Source organism: Coloeus monedula (assembly GCF_965178545.1).
Source record: "Coloeus monedula genome assembly, chromosome: 34".
NCBI lineage: Eukaryota > Metazoa > Chordata > Aves > Passeriformes > Corvidae > Coloeus > Coloeus monedula.
In genome coordinates, this window is record NC_138814.1 from 1,505,227 (window position 1) to 1,524,854 (window position 19,628).

The following is a 19,628-nucleotide window of genomic DNA, read 5'->3' on the forward strand; positions in this document are numbered from 1 at the left end:
AGGGGGAAAGGGGAGAAAGGAAAACAAGAGTGGAAAGGAAATGGGGAAGGGAAGGGGTTGTGGAATGAAAGGGCAAAGGTGGTGGAGCCAAAGTTCTGTGGCGAGAGTTGGGAGCTGAGAGGAGCAGAGGCTGGAATGGCTTGGAATGCCAGGAATTGTGAAATAAAGGGGAGAAGAAAGCGGGACCATCTGGGAGAAGGTGGCGCCGAGTCCAAGGCTGGGCCCGGTGATCCCAGTTTCCCAACTGGAGTGGTTCTGGGATTCCGTGCAATGTTGAGTGTCCGTGACGCCGGGGTGCAGACAACACCCCCATGTCCAGTAATTGCCACTCCAAGGAGAGATGATCCTTCATTCCCGGTGCAGTTCAAGCAGGAATTCCGGCCCCTCCTCTCAGCTCCCGGATTGCCGCGTTTCCCTGGACATTCCAAGCCCGTTTTATGGCTGTGCTCTGTTCTCCGAGCCCCTGGAACTGCAATATCCCTTTCCAAGCGCAGGCTAATCCCAAGGGTTCTGTTGGATTGCTCCCAACCTGGAATTTGATCCCTTTTTCCTCCCTAGAGAAGACTCCAAACGGGTCCCAAAAGGCCCGGGAAGTGCTTCACTTCGGGCTCCTGCTGTTTCCCTCACCAGCCACAGCTGCTTTAGAGCCCCGATCCATGGAAATGAGGGAATTCAGGTGTCAGGGGGGGAAAAACAGGCCATGGAAAATGGAGGAAAAGCATGGAAACGTTACACGGAATATTTGTAATAAATCGGCTGTAAAATGATCCCAAAGCTGCTCTTTCTTCCCATTCTATTCCCCGTTTTCACCCCTGTCTTGGATCAATTTTGGCCTTTCAGTCTCGGAAGGATTTGTTGGGAAAAATATTTGGAGCTGTCTGTGGCAAAACGGCCAAATTCCAGTTGGGAATTGCATTGGGATTTTAGTTTAATTGCTGCCTTAAGGTAATGAATGAAACAATCTTGTTCTGGCTAAATCTGACCTATAATTGGGATTTGGGACATTTGTTAATGGAATCAGTGATGGAAACATTGATTGTTATTTCCACGGAGTTGATTTTGTCTTTCATTTTTTAGATTAACTTTTAGCCTTTTTTGGAGAGGTTTTATCTTTATTTGAAGGAGCATAAAAGAGAAATTAATCAAAAGCGGGACGGAAACAGGTCTGGTGCATTGGGCTTTGGGTCCTGGCAGTGTTTGATCCCACCTGGGATCACAATAAATTCCCAAATTTTACATCCAGGTATGGCCTCCGAAATCTTTGGATACAGAAATTGAATTGGACAGGAATCGAGCCCCATTTGGGTGTTAATCAGTCCTGAAGGGTGAGAGTCTCGTAAATCCAATCATTTTCCATCTCCCTGCCAGTTCTGACTCCTCCCCTCTCCCTAATCCAGAAATAAAACTGGTGCAGGAATAACCAAACCTGGAAAATCTTGGAACTTTAAAGCTCTAAATCCCACAGATTTTTCCATAGCCGTGGATTCCCCCCTGGGCTCTGTGTTGTGTATTCCCGATTTTAGCTCTGAGTCCTCCTGCTGGGACCATCCACCCCCGAGTTGGGATTCTCCAGCTCCCATTCCCGCTGTTTTCTGATTTCTGGGAAAACCAGGTTGGAAATGAGGCAACTTTTAAGAAGTTGAGGTCACTCCAGTGCTGGGTTTGCTCCCCTTTGCCAAGGACGGGTGGAAACCGAGGTTCCTCCTTCAAAGACTCTGTTCACCGAGGGTTTGGGGTTCGCTGGGTGAGGCCTGATGGGCTCCAGCCAGCAAAGAGAAGATTCCCAGACTCCGAGAGTTCCACGTGGCCAGGTCGGGAGCGGCCAGGAGATCCAGAGGAGATGAATGGACATGAACGGACGTCAGCCCCCAGTGCCACTGGAGATCCCCGGGCTGGGAAAAGACTGATAAGAGAACCAGAGAAGGAAATCAGCCTTGAAGGCAAAGGGATCAATAACCAATAGGAGATGGGATACTGAGAATTGTGCCGTTCAGAACCAGAGAAGGAGAATTTCTTTGGGTGTTTTTAATGGATAAATCTGGGAAAAGTCTGGGCGAGACCCGGGTGTGAGGGAACGATTTCCGCGGCTCGTCCTGGCAGGATAAAGCAACGCCCGAATCTCAAACACTGCAAAGATGCTGCTGGGGAGGTTCTGGATTTCCTGCAGCTTTGGGGACAGATTTGAAGCGTTTTCCTGCTGCCCTTTGGAGGGAGATGTTGTCGACAAACAGAGCCTTTGGAATGTCCGGCTCCGGCTGTCGGGATTGGCTGGAATGCTGCACCCGAGGACAAAAAAGTCTTTTGTGGTCAAAGTCCCTTTTCAAAACTCACAGGATCGAGTGCAGGAACTTGTGGAGTCTGTCCCCCCACAGATGTGGAAAAGATCCGTGTCCAGGGAATAAAGAAATTCCCCAATTCCATAATCCACGTGGAATTTAACATGGATATTCGGGATCTGGCTGTTCAGGAAAGCTTGGCTGGAAGAGAAATGTCCACGCTGAGGGGTTTTTTGGAGAACACTGAGCTGGTGGTTTGTTCTTGATATCCCCCCGGGAATGATTCCAGGTTGGAATTTCTTTTTGCCTCGGTGGGAATTCCTGTTATTTGTGGGTGGTTTTAAGGGAAGTTGTTAAAGATCATTTCATTTTAATTTCTTTGCTGCCTTAATTGAATGAATCAAACAATCTGCTCATGCCTAAAACAAGCCTGCAACTGGGATTTGGGACCTTTTTTAACAGAATGAGCCATGGAAATGTTGGTTGTGATTTCCATGGAGTTTATTTTGATTTTCCCTTTTTAAAATTAATTTTTAGCCAATTTTTGGTTTTGGTTTTGTTTGGGGTTTGTTTTGGTTTGGTTTGGTTTGGTTTTTTGTTTGTTTTTTTTTTGTTTGTTTGTTTTTGTTTGTTTTTTTTGTTTTTGTTTTTTTTTTGAGAGGTTTTATTTGAAGGAGCATAAAAGAGAAATTAATTTAAAACCAGTGAGGAATGGCTCTGGAACTTTGGATCCTTTCTATTTTTCCTTTGTTCATCTGAATTCTTGGAAAAGGGAATTTGCACTGGGGTTAATCATTCAACACAAACATCAGTGTGGGAGGTCTGGCATCCCACAGTCCCAATCCCTACTTTCATTTTCGGCTCTCTGCTGCCCCATGCTTGGCCTTTAGAAGATTCCATGCTCTGCTTTCCTCAGGAATGCGGGGCTGGACATGGATCGGCCCCCACAGGGATGGGAGTGGGAGTGGGAAAAGCTCCTGCAGGACAACCAAGGCTCCAGCCTGGGGGAGAGGGGCTGGAAATCTGGGAAAGGTCCCTTCCAACTCGGGGTATTCCATGATTTTATCACCCGGGTTGCATTTGCCAATCCCATGCCAGGAGGAACTCAGGGAATCAAAGCAAGATGTCCAAGGAGCTCTGTCCTGCCCAGGGAAGGGACTGGGACAGGAGGTGGGAAGAGGGCCTGGGAAGCTGGGAAAGGCCCTGGATGAGCCCAGGTGTGTCCAGGTGGGAGCTGGCTGGGATTGGGAATGGCAGCAGGAGCAGGACAGGGATTGTCCCACTGTGCCCCACCTGGAATTCTGGGCTCCGTTCTGGGATCTCCAGGTCCAGCATGGACCCAGAGGGGCTCGAGCCTATCCAGAGCTGGGAGCAGAGCTGGGGATTCTTCGCCTCCAGGGAATTCTGAGGATCTGTTCTGGAGTTGCCGGCTTCTTCCTCCACCTGGCACCAGAACTTTCCATGAGGCCAACAGGAGTCAGGGAATCCACGTGCGGAGTTTCAGGGCACAGTGGATGCTTGGGAGCAGAATTGGGAAGTGAAGGAGCTTTTTAAGGAATTCTGCCTCCATTTGTCCCCTACCGGAGGTTATCCACATCTGCCTGGGCTTGGATTTAGTCTGGGAATCACAACTCAACTGCCGGAATTTCATTACAAACAGCTGGTCCTGCCCTTTTCCTGATTTCCCTCAAAGGGGCTGAAACACCTTGGAGGATTTCCCCATAAATGCAGAGAAACCAACGACTCTGGTTTGATTCCCTCTTCCCGTTGTGTGTCTGTGCTTGGCAGGAGCCTGGTGAGATTTTCCCTGGATATTTGGGTTATTGATGTCTTCCTGAGCTGCAGAACGATGGGATCCAGATTCCGGCCGGCAGTGACTCTTCCCATCCTTGTTTTCCTGCAGATCATTCCCGGGGTCACAGGTAATCCCTGGTTCTGTCCCAATCCCAATTTTATTTAGGAAGGGAATTCATTCCCAGCCTAAATCTGTTTGTTCTCCCAGCTCGTTTTCCTGCCATTCCCACATCCCAGTTTCCCACAGGAAGCGCTGATGGGAACTTTGATAAGCACCAACTCCCAAGGCCGTTCAAGGTCCCTTCCAACCCAACCCATTCCAGGGCTGGATGATCCCAGCATGGGCAATTTTCCCATCTCTCTCTCCTCGCAGGCCAGTACAGCATAATTCCTCCTGACAGCCCCATCCTTGGAGTCATCGGGAATGGAGCTGTCCTGCCCTGCCAGTTACAAGGCAGAATAATCCCCGAGAAACTTTCCATCCAGTGGATCTTCTCTGGGAGCTCCACAGAAAGTGCCGTGGCCACTTTTGATGGGAAAAATCCTCAAAATCCAATTCTGGAGTTTGAGGGCTATCGGGGCAGGACGGAGTTTTTCCCATCGGAGTTCCAGCGGGGAAATCTGTCCCTTCTCCTGAAGAATGTCCGTCCCTCAGACCAAGGGAAATACACCTGCAGCGTCTTCCTAGAGAACTGGTACGACCAGGTCATGGTGGACCTGGATGTGGCAGGTGGGTGCCAGGGAAGCAATTCCTGCTTTTTCCCATGAAGTCAGAGGCATCCCCGGGAATTTCCCCGGGATATTTGGGTTATGGATTTCTTACCAAGCTGTGGAACAACGCGGGTCCACATTCCGACTGTTCCCATCCTTGTTTTCCTAGAGGTGATTCGTTGAGTCTCAGGTAAATCTGGGGTCTGTCCCGGCCACAATTTGGCTCAGGAAGTTCAGTTTTGGATTCCAGGATTCAGGAAAGACAGGGATCGACTGGAGAGGGTGCGCAAGGATGAGGAGGGGTCTGGATGAGGAGAGACTGGGGGAGCTGGGCCTGGTAACCTGGAGAAGGGAAGGTTGGATGGGGATCCCATCAATCCATACGGATATCCCATCAATCCATACAGATATCCCATCAATCCACACAGATATCCCATCAATCCATAGAAATATCAATCCATAGAGATATCCCATCAATCCATAGAAGTATCCTATCAATCCATAGAAATATCAATCCATACAGATATCCCATCAATCCATACAAGTATCCCATCAATCCATACGGATATCCCATCAATCCATACAAGTATCCCATCAATCCATACAAATATCCCATCAATCCATACACATATCCCATCAATCCATCGAAATATCAATCCATAGAAATATCTCACCAATCCATACAAGTATCTAATCAATCCATACGGATATCCCATCGATCCATAGAAATATCCCATCAATCCATACAGATATCTCATGGATCCGTACAAATATCCCATCAATCAGTATAAATATCCCACTAATCCATACAGGTATCCAATCAATCCATAAAAATATCCTATCAGTCCATGCAAATATCTCCGAGGGGAAGAATTTCTGTCCAGGAAGGGAAAGAGCTGGAAAATTCTGTCCCATTTTCCACCCAGTATCCCAATTGTCACCTGCTCGTGGTGTCATCCCACTTTATCGCAGCAACAAATTTCCCATCAGGGCGATCCTACCTGAGCTAAATTCCAGCATTTTGTGGAGAGAACAAAGTCATTCCAAAGGTGTCTTTGGATTGATGGGAAAGTTACACAAATGGAACAGGAAATGGTGTCAAAATCCCTGATTTTAATGGTTTCACCCCAATTGGCAGCTGAGCCCCTCCCGGCCCCTCCCTCCCCTTCCCTTGAGGGAGCAGGGAGGAATTCCAAGGAAGATTCCTGAGTTGGGATAAGAACAGTTTAATAACTGAAGTCAACCCAAATCAAAACAGGAAAAACTGGGAGGGGAAAGAAAATGACACAAAGAGAGAGAAAGAAAAGCCATGAAAAACAATGGATGGTTGGCATCATTCCCAAATCTGAGGCAGCTCCTCAGAGAAATTAACTCCATCCCAGCTGGAACCAGGATGGAGAGGAAGAGCCATTTCCCAGCAATTTAATGGGAATTAGAGTTAGAAATCGGATTAATTTGCACATTATCATGGAGAAATCCATGGACACTTCCTGCCATGAGCCAGAGAATCCCGGGATGGGTTGGGTGGGAAGGACCTTTGGCTCCTCCTGTTCCATCCCCTTCCATGGGCAGAGGCACTTCCCGTTATTCCAGGATGTTCCAAGCCCTGTCCAAGCTGGCCTTGGACACTTCCAGAGATGGGGCAGCCACAGCTCCTCTGGGAATTCCATTCCAGCCCCTCTCCGCCCTCCCAGTAAAGAATTTCTTCCCAATATCCCGTTTGCTGAGGGAATTCCTTGTGTGCCCTTTGTTGGAGCTGGATTTTTCCTGTTGTGCAGCTCAGGGTGCCGAGCCCTCGGTTTTCCTGGATGGACACGCTGGGAACGGCATCAGCCTCTCCTGCAGATCCCAGGGATGGTTCCCAGCGCCCTCTGTGGTTTGGCTGGACAGCCAAGGCCAGACGCGGCCGGAGGAAGTGACCACTCGGAGCACTCCGGGCCCTTCTTCCGGCATCTTTGATGTCGTGAGTTCCATGAGGCTGGAGCCGGGATCGGACCGGGAAGTGTCCTGCAGGGTGGTCAACGAGGTGCTCAACGCCATGCGGGAATCCCGAATCCGGATTGCAGGCGAGTGACCCCTGAGGGATCGGGTGGTGGCTGCTGTCCCTTGTGTCTCCATTGACCACGGAATGATCCTGGGCCTCGGGATCAGCCGGGATCGGGCGGTGGCTGCTGTCCCTTGTGTCTCCATTGACCACGGAACGATCCTGGGCCTCGGGATCAGCCGGGATCGGGCGGTGGCTGCTGTCCATTGCCCTTGGAGAGATCCCAGAGCCCCAATCCCAGGCCGGTGACCTGTGGGAAGATGAATAATGTGGGAAGAAATCCCTCGTTGTGTCCTGGTGCATCCGAGATCCATTTTAGCTTGGAGAGGGAAGGACTGGGACATTCCAGTGGGAGAACACAGATCCTGCAGTGACCTGGACACGAGGAGGGAGGGAGGGATTGGGACATTCCCATGGACATTCCCAGGACCCTGCAGTGACCTGGAGATCCCTGTTTTCCCTCATCTCACAATTCCATTTCTGTTCTCCAGATTCCTTCTTCCCTTCCACATCCCCCTGGATGATCGCTTCCCTCATCATTTTAAGTGTGGATTTGGGAATTCTCGGGGCCGCGGTTTATAAAATGAAACGTGAGTATTCCCACTTCTAATTCACCACAAGCCCAAATCCAAATGAAATCCTTAAATTAAAAATAAATGTATTTAAAATAAATGTCACTTAATTCTATTTATTTATATTTTTATATTTCTTTTATTTTAATGTTTTAAATTTGATTTGATTTTTAATTATGTAGTTTAATTTTTTCCTATTTTAAATATTTTATTTCACTTCTAATTATTAATTTTAACAATAGTTATTATGTTTTTATTATGTTTATTAGTTTTATTATTATTTATTATTGTAAAAAGTATTATTATTATTTATGACCCTAAAAGAAACAATTCCATATCAGATTCAGAAATGTGGAATTGAGAGGGAGATGGAAAAACTTAAAGGGTGGAGAATTAAATTCAGGATTCAGGACACCGGGATGATGGGATATTTACAGAATATTAATGAAGTTCCTGGGATTGTGGATTTTGAATATATTTTTCATTATAAAATGAGAGAATTTGGAATCATATTTGAAAGATGGTTTTTGTTAAAAAATAATGGGCCATTAATTCCAGCCACCCTAAAGATAATGGACATCAAATAATTGAATAAAATATTAAAAGTATTGGGACACTCCAAGGGACGGGATGGCGGAATAGTAAAAATGATAAATTAATAGAATTAACAACGGCGTTATGATTGTAACACATCGTAGTTAAAATAACATATTAACATATTTCTAGATGATGTTCAATATATAATATATAGCTAATGCTATCGATGATGCATTAATATGAATGTTAATATATAATTAATTAATAGATCGTGTATTTATTATATATTAATTACTTCATATAATTAATCTAGAATAGAATGCCATAGACTATAATATAGTGTATTACAATGTATAATTATGTATTAATTAATATAAAATGAGGTATAATTACATAAAATATAAATGTACACAACTGTATTCCATAATATGCTATATATTATAACATACAATTACATTACAAAATTATTAAATATTGCATAAGTAAAATATTGAACATCAAGATGTTAATTATTAATATTTTATTATGTTTTAACCTTTCCATGATTCCCCGACCCATTTCCTGCTAAATTTCACCCCAAACTTTTGGCTCTTCAGCCTCAATTCCCCATGAAATTGTGGGAACAGCACCGAGGCACTGCTGGGAGCTCAATGATTTCAACTGGAATTTATTCCCTCTTTAATTCATTCATGTTTATTTCCTACTTAATGAATTAGTTTCAATTTATTTCCTCGCTAATTAAGGGAAGTCCCTAAATGACACAAGTCTGGGGCTCTTCCTGAGGGGCCTGAGGGATATTCCGAGATCCAGCTGGTGAGAACGGGATTTTTGGAAAGTGGATTTGGGAGGTGGAGGATTAATTTAATTTAATTTAATTTACATAAATTTAATTAATCTCTATGTAGTTACTTTTCATTTAACTTATCTTTACTTACTAACTTTTATTTAATTAATCCTTATGTATGAATTTTCATTTGATTTTGATTTACTGATTTTTATTTAATTATTTTTTAAAAAAATTATTTAAGTTTGTTGAAAAAAGAGGGACTAAAAAGTGGTCAAAACCGCGTCACAATTAAAGTTTTTTACAGAAATGTATCAATTAATGTCTCAATTATTCCAGAAAAAGCCCGTTTGAAGGCACAGCTGGGTAAGAACAATTCTGCTCCTTTCATTCTTCCCGGGTGCTGTTTTACCCCAAAAAGAGATGCGGATCGTTATATGAGGATAAAATCAAATGGATTTCTTTCCAATGGATTTCTTTTCTAATCGTTTGATTTTCCAATTGATTCATTTCCTATTTTCCGGTAAAACTCCTTGTCAGAGCTTTAATAATTGAGGACAAAGAAATACTTTCAATCTCCATCGTTTTTTCACCTAAATTAAATTAAATGAAATTTGCTCTTAAATGAAATAGAATTAATTTTTGCTCCTACATTTTACTGAATTAGATTTAATTATTTTGTACTTCTAAGCTTTGGTCCTAAATTAAATTTGTTCAAGTATTTATTTAATTATTTATTTAATTATTTAATTTCACTCCTGAATTTTCGATAAATACTAATACATTATATATAAATGTATATTCATATATATTACATATTATTGTACGTATTATAATAATATTGTAGGTATTACATGTATTATAGTATATATATTTTAGAGAAAGGATATATTAATATATCACATAGTATAAATTCCAAAAATAGAATTTTTATATTTCTATTATATAGCAATCATATATTATGCATATTACACAATTCTTAAAATGTTTATATTAAAAATATTATATGATCTGAAAATAAATTATAATAAATGAAATATAAATATATTTTAGATATATTATATACATAATATATATAATAATAATAATATATTATATAGTATATAAAATAATTATACTATATAACAATATAAAATAATATCTACAATAATTATATTTTTCTATTATACTGCATTGTATTGTTATATTACATTAAATGTATGTGATATAATATATATTATAATATAATGCATTATAATATTATACATTGTTTTATTATATATTATATACAATAATATGTTATATATATTACCTTACACATAATATGTAAAATAGATGTATATTATGTATCATAGTAGTGAGGTGTTACATACCCCATACATTATATTTAATGTACTGCATATAAATGATATAGTTGCATTTTCTATATAATAGAATGTTGGTATTATATCATACTCTATTTTTTATTACTATATTTGGTTATATATTATTAGATCCCATCTATTATATGAGATATAATTATACAGAACCCCACAAATAAAAACCCGGATAATTTCATTGAAACCCACAAATATAAACCCCTTTAATTTTAATTAAACCCCACTAATTCTTTATGCTGAATTGGAATTCAAAAATTCAAATACCAACCCCTGGTGTGGCGGGATTTTCCGTGGATTGGGGTTGTCTGACCTGCAAAACTCCCAGTGAAGAAGTGCCAATAACTGGAATTTCTCTCCTTTCCAGAGCGACTCCGAGCCGAGTTGGGTAAGTGGGATAAAAATTCCATTTTATTGCCCCATTTCAGTCCAATCAATTCCTTTCATTCATTGCAATCATTGAAATCGCTGCCCAACAGATCCATGAAATTCCCCTTTCCGTTTCCTTCCCGCAGATTTCTGGGAAGCCCGGAGCCACGCGGGTGAGCAGGGAATGGCGGGACACAGGGAGCGGCTTCCCGCGGGGAAACGGGAGATTTGGGGGGGATCTGGGGAAGAGATCCCTGCCTGTGAGGGCGGGGATGGATTGGAATGGAATTGCCAGGGAAGCTGTGGATTCCCCATCCCTGGAAGCGCCCAAGGCCGCGTTGGGAGGGGATTGGAGCAGCCCGGAACAGTGGAAGGTGTCCCTGCCCATGGAATTGGATGGGATTGGATGGGATTTCAGCTCCTTCCAACCCAACCCATTCCATGGTTCCATGAAAATGTGGTGACCAAGCAGCCCTGGAATGGCACTTCTGGCCGTCCCGAAATTCCACAGGGTCAGAGACATCCTGGCCAAGCTGGAATCCAGGCGTGAGCCTGGGTTGGGATTGGGACACAATTCCAGGGAGGATGGATGGAAAGAGAATGAGGGAATTGTGCCTGAGGAAGGACCTGGCCAGGAGAGCTCCGGGGTGTCCACAGGGCCAAGGAGACCCCTCTGGGATCCCTTCCAATCTCACCCACTCTGGGATTTGGGGACTCATGAATTCGGGGATTTGGGAATGCCATGGCCCCTCGGATCCTCAGTGGCCACTTTCTCTGTTCTGGGGAATGTTCAAATTCCTTGTTGAATCACCCCAGGGCCTCACCCACCGTGGGATTTGGAGATTGTAGGATTCTGGGATTCAGGGATTAATGGGCCTCAGTTCCTCAGTAGCCACATTCCCTGCTCTGGGAAATGTTACCATTCCCTGCTGGCCAACACCAGGATCTCACCCACTCAGCCTTTCGGGGATTCAGAGAGTCTTGAATTCTGGGGTTTGGGGATTCTGGGATTCAGGGATTTGAGGATTCAGGGGTTCTGGGATTCCAGGATTCAGGAATTCTGTGGCCCCGCAGTTCCTCAGTGGCCACATCCCATATTCTGGGGAATGTTCAAATTCCTTACAGAACCATCCCAGAACCTCACCAACTGTGGGATTTGGGGATTTCAGGATTTGGTGATTGTGGGACTCAGGGACTCATTGATTCAGTGGCCCCTCGGTTCCTCAGTGGCCGCATCCCCTGCAATCCCCAGGAATGTCCCAATCCCTCGCGGAAGCCGCCGGGAGCTCCCGGGGCCGCTCCGCTCATGGGATCCTTCCCGTTCCCCGCAGTTCCCGTGGCGCTGGATCCCAAGGCGCGGCCCCTGGATCTGTGGGATGAGCAGGATCCACTCCCGGTGCTGGTGGCGAGGGACGCGCTGGGAGCTGGGAAGCGCTACTGGGAGGTGGAGCTGGGCCAGGAGCGGGACTGGGCGTTGGGAGTGGTTCAGTACAGACCGAGCCTTCCCGGGCTGCATTCCTGGTATTCCTGGCCTTCCTGGCATTCTCAGGATTCCCAGCGTTGCTGGGCTCTGTGCGCATCCCAGGGACAGCTTTACTCCAGCTGCATCAGGAGCCGCCTGCTCAGGGAGCAGAGCCGGGGTCTCTCCGTGCTTGGGCTGTTCCTGGACTCGGAGGAAGAGCGGCTGGAATTTTATGACGTGAAGCAGAGGGATCTGGTTGCGGTGATGTCGCTGGGCTCTGTAGACAATCCCGTGGGAAAGTTCTTCCCGTTTATATCTAGAAGGCGAACAGGGACACTCCGGATCCGCCCGGTGCCGATCCCAGTCCCACTGAAGAAACACCGTGGGGTCTGAGGGAGCAGGGGAAGGGCCCGTGGGAAGAAGGAAAGAAGTAAAATGTTGATGTCAGAAATGGAAAATTAACAATGGATAAATTTAAATGGAAGGAGAGGAGAGGAGAGGAGAGGAGAGGAGAGGAGAGGAGAGGAGAGGAGAGGAGAGGAGAGGAGAGGAGAGGAGAGGAGAGGAGAGGAGAGGAGAGGAGAGGAGAGGAGAGGAGAGGAGAGGAGAGGAGAGGAGAGGAGAGGAGAGGAGAGGAGAGGAGAGGAGAGGAGAGGAGAGGAGAGGAGAGGAGAGGAGAGGAGAGGAGAGGAGAGGAGAGGAGAGGAGAGGAGAAGAGAGGAGAGGAGAGGAGAGGAGAGGAGAGGAGAGGAGAGGAGAGGAGAGGAGAGGAGAGGAGAGGAGAGGAGAGGAGAGGAGAGGAGAGGAGAGGAGAGGAGAGGAGAGGAGAGGAGAGGAGAGGAGAGGAGAGGAGAGGAGAGGAGAGGAGAGGAGAGGATCAACAGGTTGAAAGAAAATTCAGATCTGATCCAGAAAACCCTTGGAGAAGTCTCTGTTACCATTCCAGGCCACAATCTTTACCAGTGTCTCAATTTAAATGGTTTTGAAGCTTTTCCTTCCTCCCACTCTGGGGTGCATACCCTGGGCTCCGTGTTTCCTCTTTCTGTTGGGCTGAATCCCATCCTGAGATTTGGGCAGGTGGAATTCTCCTGGGTTTTTTACGTATTCTTTTTGTATTAAGAAATTAATTAAAAGTGTTTTGAAGGATTAAAAAATTGCTGTTCTGAGAACTTTTCTTTTAGACTTCATCTTGAAGAATTTGTGGCAGGAAAAGGAGTTAAAAGAAGGATTTTGGTCTAAAATTGGGTCTATATGACCTTTTTTCCTGGCACCCTGGGGGGGGTGTCCCATCCCAGAGTGAGATCGGGAGAATTCCAAGGATTCCTAGGGTGAAATTAGAAGCAAACGAGGTCAATATTAAACCTGTGAAGTGTTTATTGATTAAAGAAAAGACATGGGTGTAAGAGGGGAATAGAAAGGGCAGAGAAAAGAGCCAGAGCCAGAGCCAGAGCCAGAGCGTTCCCTCCATGGCGCTCAGGGCGCACCATCAATGTTTGCTCAGCAGTGGGGTGAGGGAGCTGAGAGCTGGGTGAGTTGGCGCAGGGCGTGACTCCCACAGTCAGCGAACAGCGGGGATCTGTGGCCAACGCATGGCAAAACACGCGGTACGTGGCAGTGCCAGGAAAGGTGGCAGGGAGCCAGGGCTGTGGGCAGGATCGGGCTTTCTTATTCTAAATTCAATCAGTCCCACACAGCGCCCTGTGACTCAACACGGTTCCTGTAGCGGTAAGGGGAAAGTTCAGAAAAGGGAAGGAAAGGTAAGAACATCTAAACAATTGGAATTTCAGTTGGTTGATTTGCTGACAGGGATACAATTCTCACTTATTTTACATCATCTCTGGAAGTTACCACCACAGCACCCGTTTTCCCAGCAACAGCCTGAGTGAACTGAACCAAGCACGGAACAACGCAGCCCAAAATTATCAACGCGCTCAAACTGCAGAACATGAAGAACAAAATATGTCTCACTCGCGGTCCCCCAGGCAGCCAGAGAAAAGATCCCAGTCCCAGGAATCCCAGGTCTGGACTGGGACATGAGGCAGTGTGTGTATCCCTTTGGGAATTTCCTTCCCTATCTCCCCAGTACCATCTATCTTAAGGCAACAGTTGGAGTCGTTTCATTTCCCACAAACTCCGCCTTCCCCAGACCAGCAACGGTCCAGAGCCGTTCTGTGCTGGAATGTGGCCGTGCTCATCGCTGTGGCCCGGCCTGCAGCAGATCCAGGGCACGGCCGTCTCGTTGGTGAGAATGTCCTGAACGGCTTGCAGGGGAATGATAGGATTGCAACTGTAAATTGGTTCTCTGGCTCCATCAAAGACCCCAATGGGATTTCATGTGGCTGGGCCATGTTTTTGTAGAATGCACTGGGGGGGCCACTCATCACCTTGGCACTTTTGAGCGCTGTTCCCAGTTATCGATGCATCTGTTGACCATTTCTGGCACTCCAAATCATCATACACCCTTAGGCCTGGTTGATTTCCCTCCTCCCCAAGGAGGAGAAACAACAACGGGCGGACAACCCCAACACAGCACATCCCAGCTGAGTTCTTGGGTAGCCCTTGGTAAGCAAAATTACCACAGAGCCACTAGTGACCTTCCAAAGCGGGACTTCCTGCAGGGAAAGGGCCAGCGCAGTTCTCGGCTGTCTGGTTCCTTTACACCCAACTCGGCCATTATCACCCATAGGTATGGGGGACCCTCTAGATTTACTGCACCACCAGCCTTCTGTCTTGGTTTGAAAGACAGGTGTCTGCCAAGGAAGGCAGGACCCTCCCTAGGAATGGGAAATACGATCCCATCCCCTCCAAATTGTTATAACTTTGAAATGAAGGGGCTTTCAGGCAAAGATATGGGAAAAGGAGTAACAGTTCTTCACTAGTGTGTATATAGATAGCAAGGCAAGCAAACAGCAACAGTGGCAGCAAAACAAACAAGAGCAGACAGCCCAATAAACAGCTTCTTCTCACTCTTTAAGCGCTTTCCCCTTGGTGCAGTTCCGGTCGCAGCCAGCAGGGGCGCTGGTGGCTCCCGGCCGGGCAGGGCGGGTGCAGTGATTCCTCCAGGGCTGCAGGGGGCGCTGTGGCGCGGGTCCGGCCGTCTTTTCTCCACGTGGACAATGGCGGGCGCAGCTGGCGGAAGGGATGGAGAAGGAGCTTCCTTTCCGGCTCTCCTGGGGTGACTGTGTGATACTGTATCCCCCATCGTCTGCCCTGTGCCAGACATGAATCCTGTGCCTTTCTGTGTCTCTAAGCTGGGTCCGAGAGAAAGGCAGAATAAAAAAAGCCGAGCGGTTTGTGCTCAAGGACACAGACACACACTCCCCTGCGTTCCTGGCTGCTACACAGTGGAGGAAAGCACCTTCCTGCTTTTCCCAGCTCTCGGTTCCTTTTCTCAGGAGAGACACAGACAGTTCAACTCCTTTGCTTTTCAGCTAGTCTGCGAGCTGAGGCAAGAAAGTTTTTTCTCCCTGGGACTTTGGCTTCTTCTCTTCTGGACTGTTCAGCACCACCAGAACATCACCGGGAGGCCCTACACCTTCACCCCCAGGGGCCCGTGCCGAACCCCAGCTCCGGAGAGGAGAGAGCCACGTCCACAAGGGCTTTGAATTTTACCACGCTCTCTCCACAGCGAGAGGTTTTATATTCCTTAGCATTATTCTTTTTTCTGTGCCTGTCTGCACTCTGCTTGTTAAATAAAGAACTTTTTTTTCCCATTTTCCTCCGAGGAAAATTCTTTCCGAAGCTGGTGGGGGAGGGTGGCTGTAACCTGCCTTCTATCAGAGGACCTTCATTTCGGACGTTCCTCCGAATTTGTCTCAAACCAGGACAAATAATTCTTGGCTCCCAGTGCATGGCCCGAAAGAAAGTGAAGAAGTGTGGTAATGACATTTTGGTTTTAATTACTTTGCATTGGGGTACAGTAGTCACCATGTTGGTTGAGTTCATAATGTCTCTCTGGTTCGAGGTACCAATGCCTTTCTGGTCCCTAGGCCTGTTTGCCTACCCATGGATTGCTCTGGTTTTGTCCCTGGTACGGAACTTTCACCGAGCAGGGGCACCAATCTGGATTTTTATTCTGCTGGGCGCGGTGATAACGATTTATAAAATGTTAACAGAGGTACAGGCAGCTGTTCAAAGTGTGTATGATTTGTGGTTTCTCCGTCCTAACCTCAGCCCTAGTTTCAGTAGCCTGTTTGGGGGTTTATTAGTAATTGCACCCGGTTTGTTAGAGGAGGAGGGGATGGGGTTTCCCAGCCTTTCATCTCCCTTCCCTTTCAATTGGATAGGTTATCTTTTGAGAATGTTCCGTTTCCCCTGGATGTTAAAGAGACCACCCTCCTGGTATTTCAGCTGGTAGGCTTCCTCTCTATGATCTGCAGCTTGTCTAGAATCTGGGCTGAGATGTCCAGAGGGGCTGCTGAGACACTTGACCCAGAGGTGGAACATCCTGAGTGGTGTGGGGAATGGGAGGATATGGGCCAAACCCTGAAGAAATTCTCTGACCCGATTGTTTGGGATTTCCCCCCTGAACAAATTCAGAAGCCAGCTGAGGTGGGGAAATATCTGAAAGAGAAATACAGTGACAATTCTAATGAGAAAGAGCTCATTGCAACATGCTGGGCTTTGGCCTATGCCTATCACACACTGCTAGGTACTGTAGAGCAGCAGATAAAGGCAGAGGGGCAGGAAGATCAATCAGCAAAGCCTGCAGACACCCCTGCAGTCACTCAGGCTGCAGCCAAACCAGACAGCGAGCTCAAACCAGATGGAGAGTCTAAGCCATTGACAGTGGCTCCTGTCACGAGGAAAAAGCACACAACCCAAACTGATCGCCCAGCGAAAGATGAGGATGATGGGGGTGAAGGATCCTCACAGCCACCAACTGACTCAGAACCAGAAACCATTACTGAGTCCATGTCCATGAAGGACCTTCACAGCCTAAGAAAGGATTACACCCGACAGTCTGATGAACCCGTAATAAGTTGGATGGTCCGTATTTGGGATGCTGCAGGTGATGATACGATTCTGGACGGTGCTGAAGCGCGGCATTTGGGATCCCTGTCACATGATCCAGCTATCGACCAAGGGATGGTAAGGTGGCCTGACCCTCTCAGTCTTTGGACACGGCTCTTGAGAAGTGTGAGGGAAAGATACCTGTGCCCAGACAATTTCTGTGTGCAACAAACCCCGTGGAAGAGCATAGAACAAGGGATCCAACACTTGAGAGAACTGGCGGTGGTAGAGATTGTCTACACGAATGACCCAGGATTGAGGAGTCCAGACAGGGTAAGATGTACACCAGTGATGTGACGAGAACTCGTACGACTTGGGCCACAAGAATACGCTTCTGCTTTAGCAATAATGAAACCGGACTACGGTGTGAATGAGACCGTGCGGGATATGGCAGTGAAGCTCCGAGCATATGCGGACTCTGTGCATGGCCCAACACATGCAAGAATCACAGTGGTGGAAACACATCTGCAGAAAGTGGAAGATAAGATACAGAAGAATCACCAGGACCTCAAGAAGGAGATTAAAGAGGGCCTTCTCCAAATCTCAGCAGCACAGACCAGAAATTCTGTTACCAAATGCAGACATTCCCCAGGATTTCCTGTGTGATAGTGGGGAAAACATGTGGAGGTGGGAAGGACAAACCACGTCTGCTCTGCAGCACGAGTGCGTGACTTGAAGGAGCGCAAGTCTCAGAAAGGAGGATCTACCAAAAAGGAAGTAGCTCAGTTGCCCGTAGCCAAACTGCCGGAACTGATGGAAAAGATGATGGCATGTCCAATTCCCATGAAGGAACCTCTAAGATGCAGGCCCAGGGAAAGAAGGATAACCAGGCATAGAGGGGCCCTGCCTCTAGCCAGGTAGAGGCCAGGGAAAACTGTGTTTTTTGGACTGTGTGGATTCGTTGGCCTGGTACATCAGAACCACAAAAATATGATGCCTTGGTTGACACTGGTGCACAGTGTACAACAATTCCATCGCAGCATATGGGGGTAGAATCTGTTTCTATTGCTGGTGTAACAGGTGGATCACAAAATTTGACCTTGGTGGAAGCTGAGGTGAGCCTGACTGGAAATGAGTGGAAGAGACATCTCATTGTGACTGGCCCAGAGGCCCCGTACATTTTGGGCATAGACTTCCTCCGGAACGGGTATTTCAGAGACCCAAAGGGACTCAGGTGGGCTTTTGGAATAGCTGCTGTGGAGACAGAGGGCATTAAGCAATTGAACACTTTGCCTGGGCTATCAGAGAACCCGTCTGCAGTCGGCCTTCTGAAGGTGGAAGAACAAAGAGTACCAATTGCTACCTCGACAGTGCATCGCCGACAGTACCGGACAACTCGAGATGCTGTGATTCCCATCCACAAGATGATCCGTGAGCTGGAGAGCCAAGGGGTGGTCAGCAAGACCCACTCACCCTTCAACAGCCCCATTTGGCCTGTGTGCAAATCTGAAGGAGAATGGAGATTGACTGTGGACTATCGTGCCTTGAATGAAGTGACTCCACCATTGAGCGCCGCTGTGCCGGACATGTTGGAGCTCCAGTATGAGCTGGAGTCCAAAGCAGCGAAGTGCTACGCCACTATTGACATTGCCAATGCATTTTTCTCCATTCCTCTGGCAGCAGAGTGCAGGCCTCAGTTTGCCTTCACCTGGAGGGGCGTGCAGTACACCTGGAACCGACTGCCCCAGGGGTGGAAGCACAGTCCCACCATCTGCCATGGACTGATCCAGACTGCACTAGAAAAGGGTGAGGCTCCAGAACATCTGCAGTACATTGATGACATCATTGTGTGGGGGAACACTGCAACCGAAGTGTTTGAGAAAGGAGAGAAAATCATCCAGATTCTCCTGCAAGCTGGTTTTGCCATCAAGAAGAGCAAAGTCAATGGACCTTCCCAAGAGATCCAGTTCCTGGGAGTAAAGTGGCAAGATGGACGGCGTCAGATTCCCACTGAGGTCATCAATAAGATCACTGCGATGTCTCCACCGACCAGCAAGAAGGAAACACAAGCTTTCCTAGGCGCCATAGGTTTCTGGAGGATGCACATTCCCGAGTACAGCCAGATCATGAGTCCTCTCTACCTGGTTACCAGCAAGAAGAATGATTTCCACTGGGGCCCTGAACAGCAGCAAGCCTTTGCCCAGATCAAGCAGGAAATCGCTCATGCGGTAGCCCTTGGCCCAGTCAGGACAGGACCAGAGGTGAAGAACGTGCTCTACTCTGCAGCCGGGAACAATGGTCTGTCCTGGAGCCTCTGGCAGAAGGTGCCTGGTGAGACTCGGGGCCGACCACTGGGATTCTGGAGCCGAAGCTACAGAGGGTCTAAAGCCAACTACACTCCCACAGAGAAAGAAATCGTGGCAGCTTATGAAGGAGTCCAAGCTGCCTCAGAAGTAATCGGCACAGAGGCACAACTCCTCCTGGCATCCCGACTACCGGTGCTGGGGTGGATGTTCAAAGGAAAGGTTCCCTCCACGCATCACGCCACCGACGCTACTTGGAGCAAATGGATTGCCCTCATCACACAGCACGCCCGAATTGGAAACCCAAGTCGCCCTGGGATCTTGGAAATAATTACGAACTGGCCGGAAGGTGAGACTTTTGGGTTATCTTCTGAAGAAGAAGAGGAGCAGGTGACACGTGCTGAAGAAGCCCCACCATATAACGAGCTACCAGAGAGTGAAAGACAATACGCCCTCTTCACTGATGGT

General features: G+C 47.0%; 1 protein-coding gene across 1 annotated transcript; it reads left to right on the forward strand.

The window, feature by feature from the left end:
- Positions 1 to 4,125: 4,125 nt before the first annotated feature.
- Positions 4,126 to 12,297, forward strand: LOC309583980 (butyrophilin subfamily 3 member A2-like; the record flags this gene model as incomplete). The annotated part of the gene is made up of 7 exons (XM_082299869.1): positions 4,126 to 4,198; positions 4,444 to 4,800; positions 6,560 to 6,847; positions 10,441 to 10,461; positions 10,589 to 10,615; positions 11,774 to 11,925; positions 12,028 to 12,297. The coding sequence occupies 7 exons, from the start codon at positions 4,126 to 4,128 to the stop codon at positions 12,295 to 12,297; spliced, it is 1,188 nt and encodes a 395-aa protein (XP_082155995.1).
- Between the last annotated feature and the right edge of the window lie 7,331 nt (positions 12,298 to 19,628).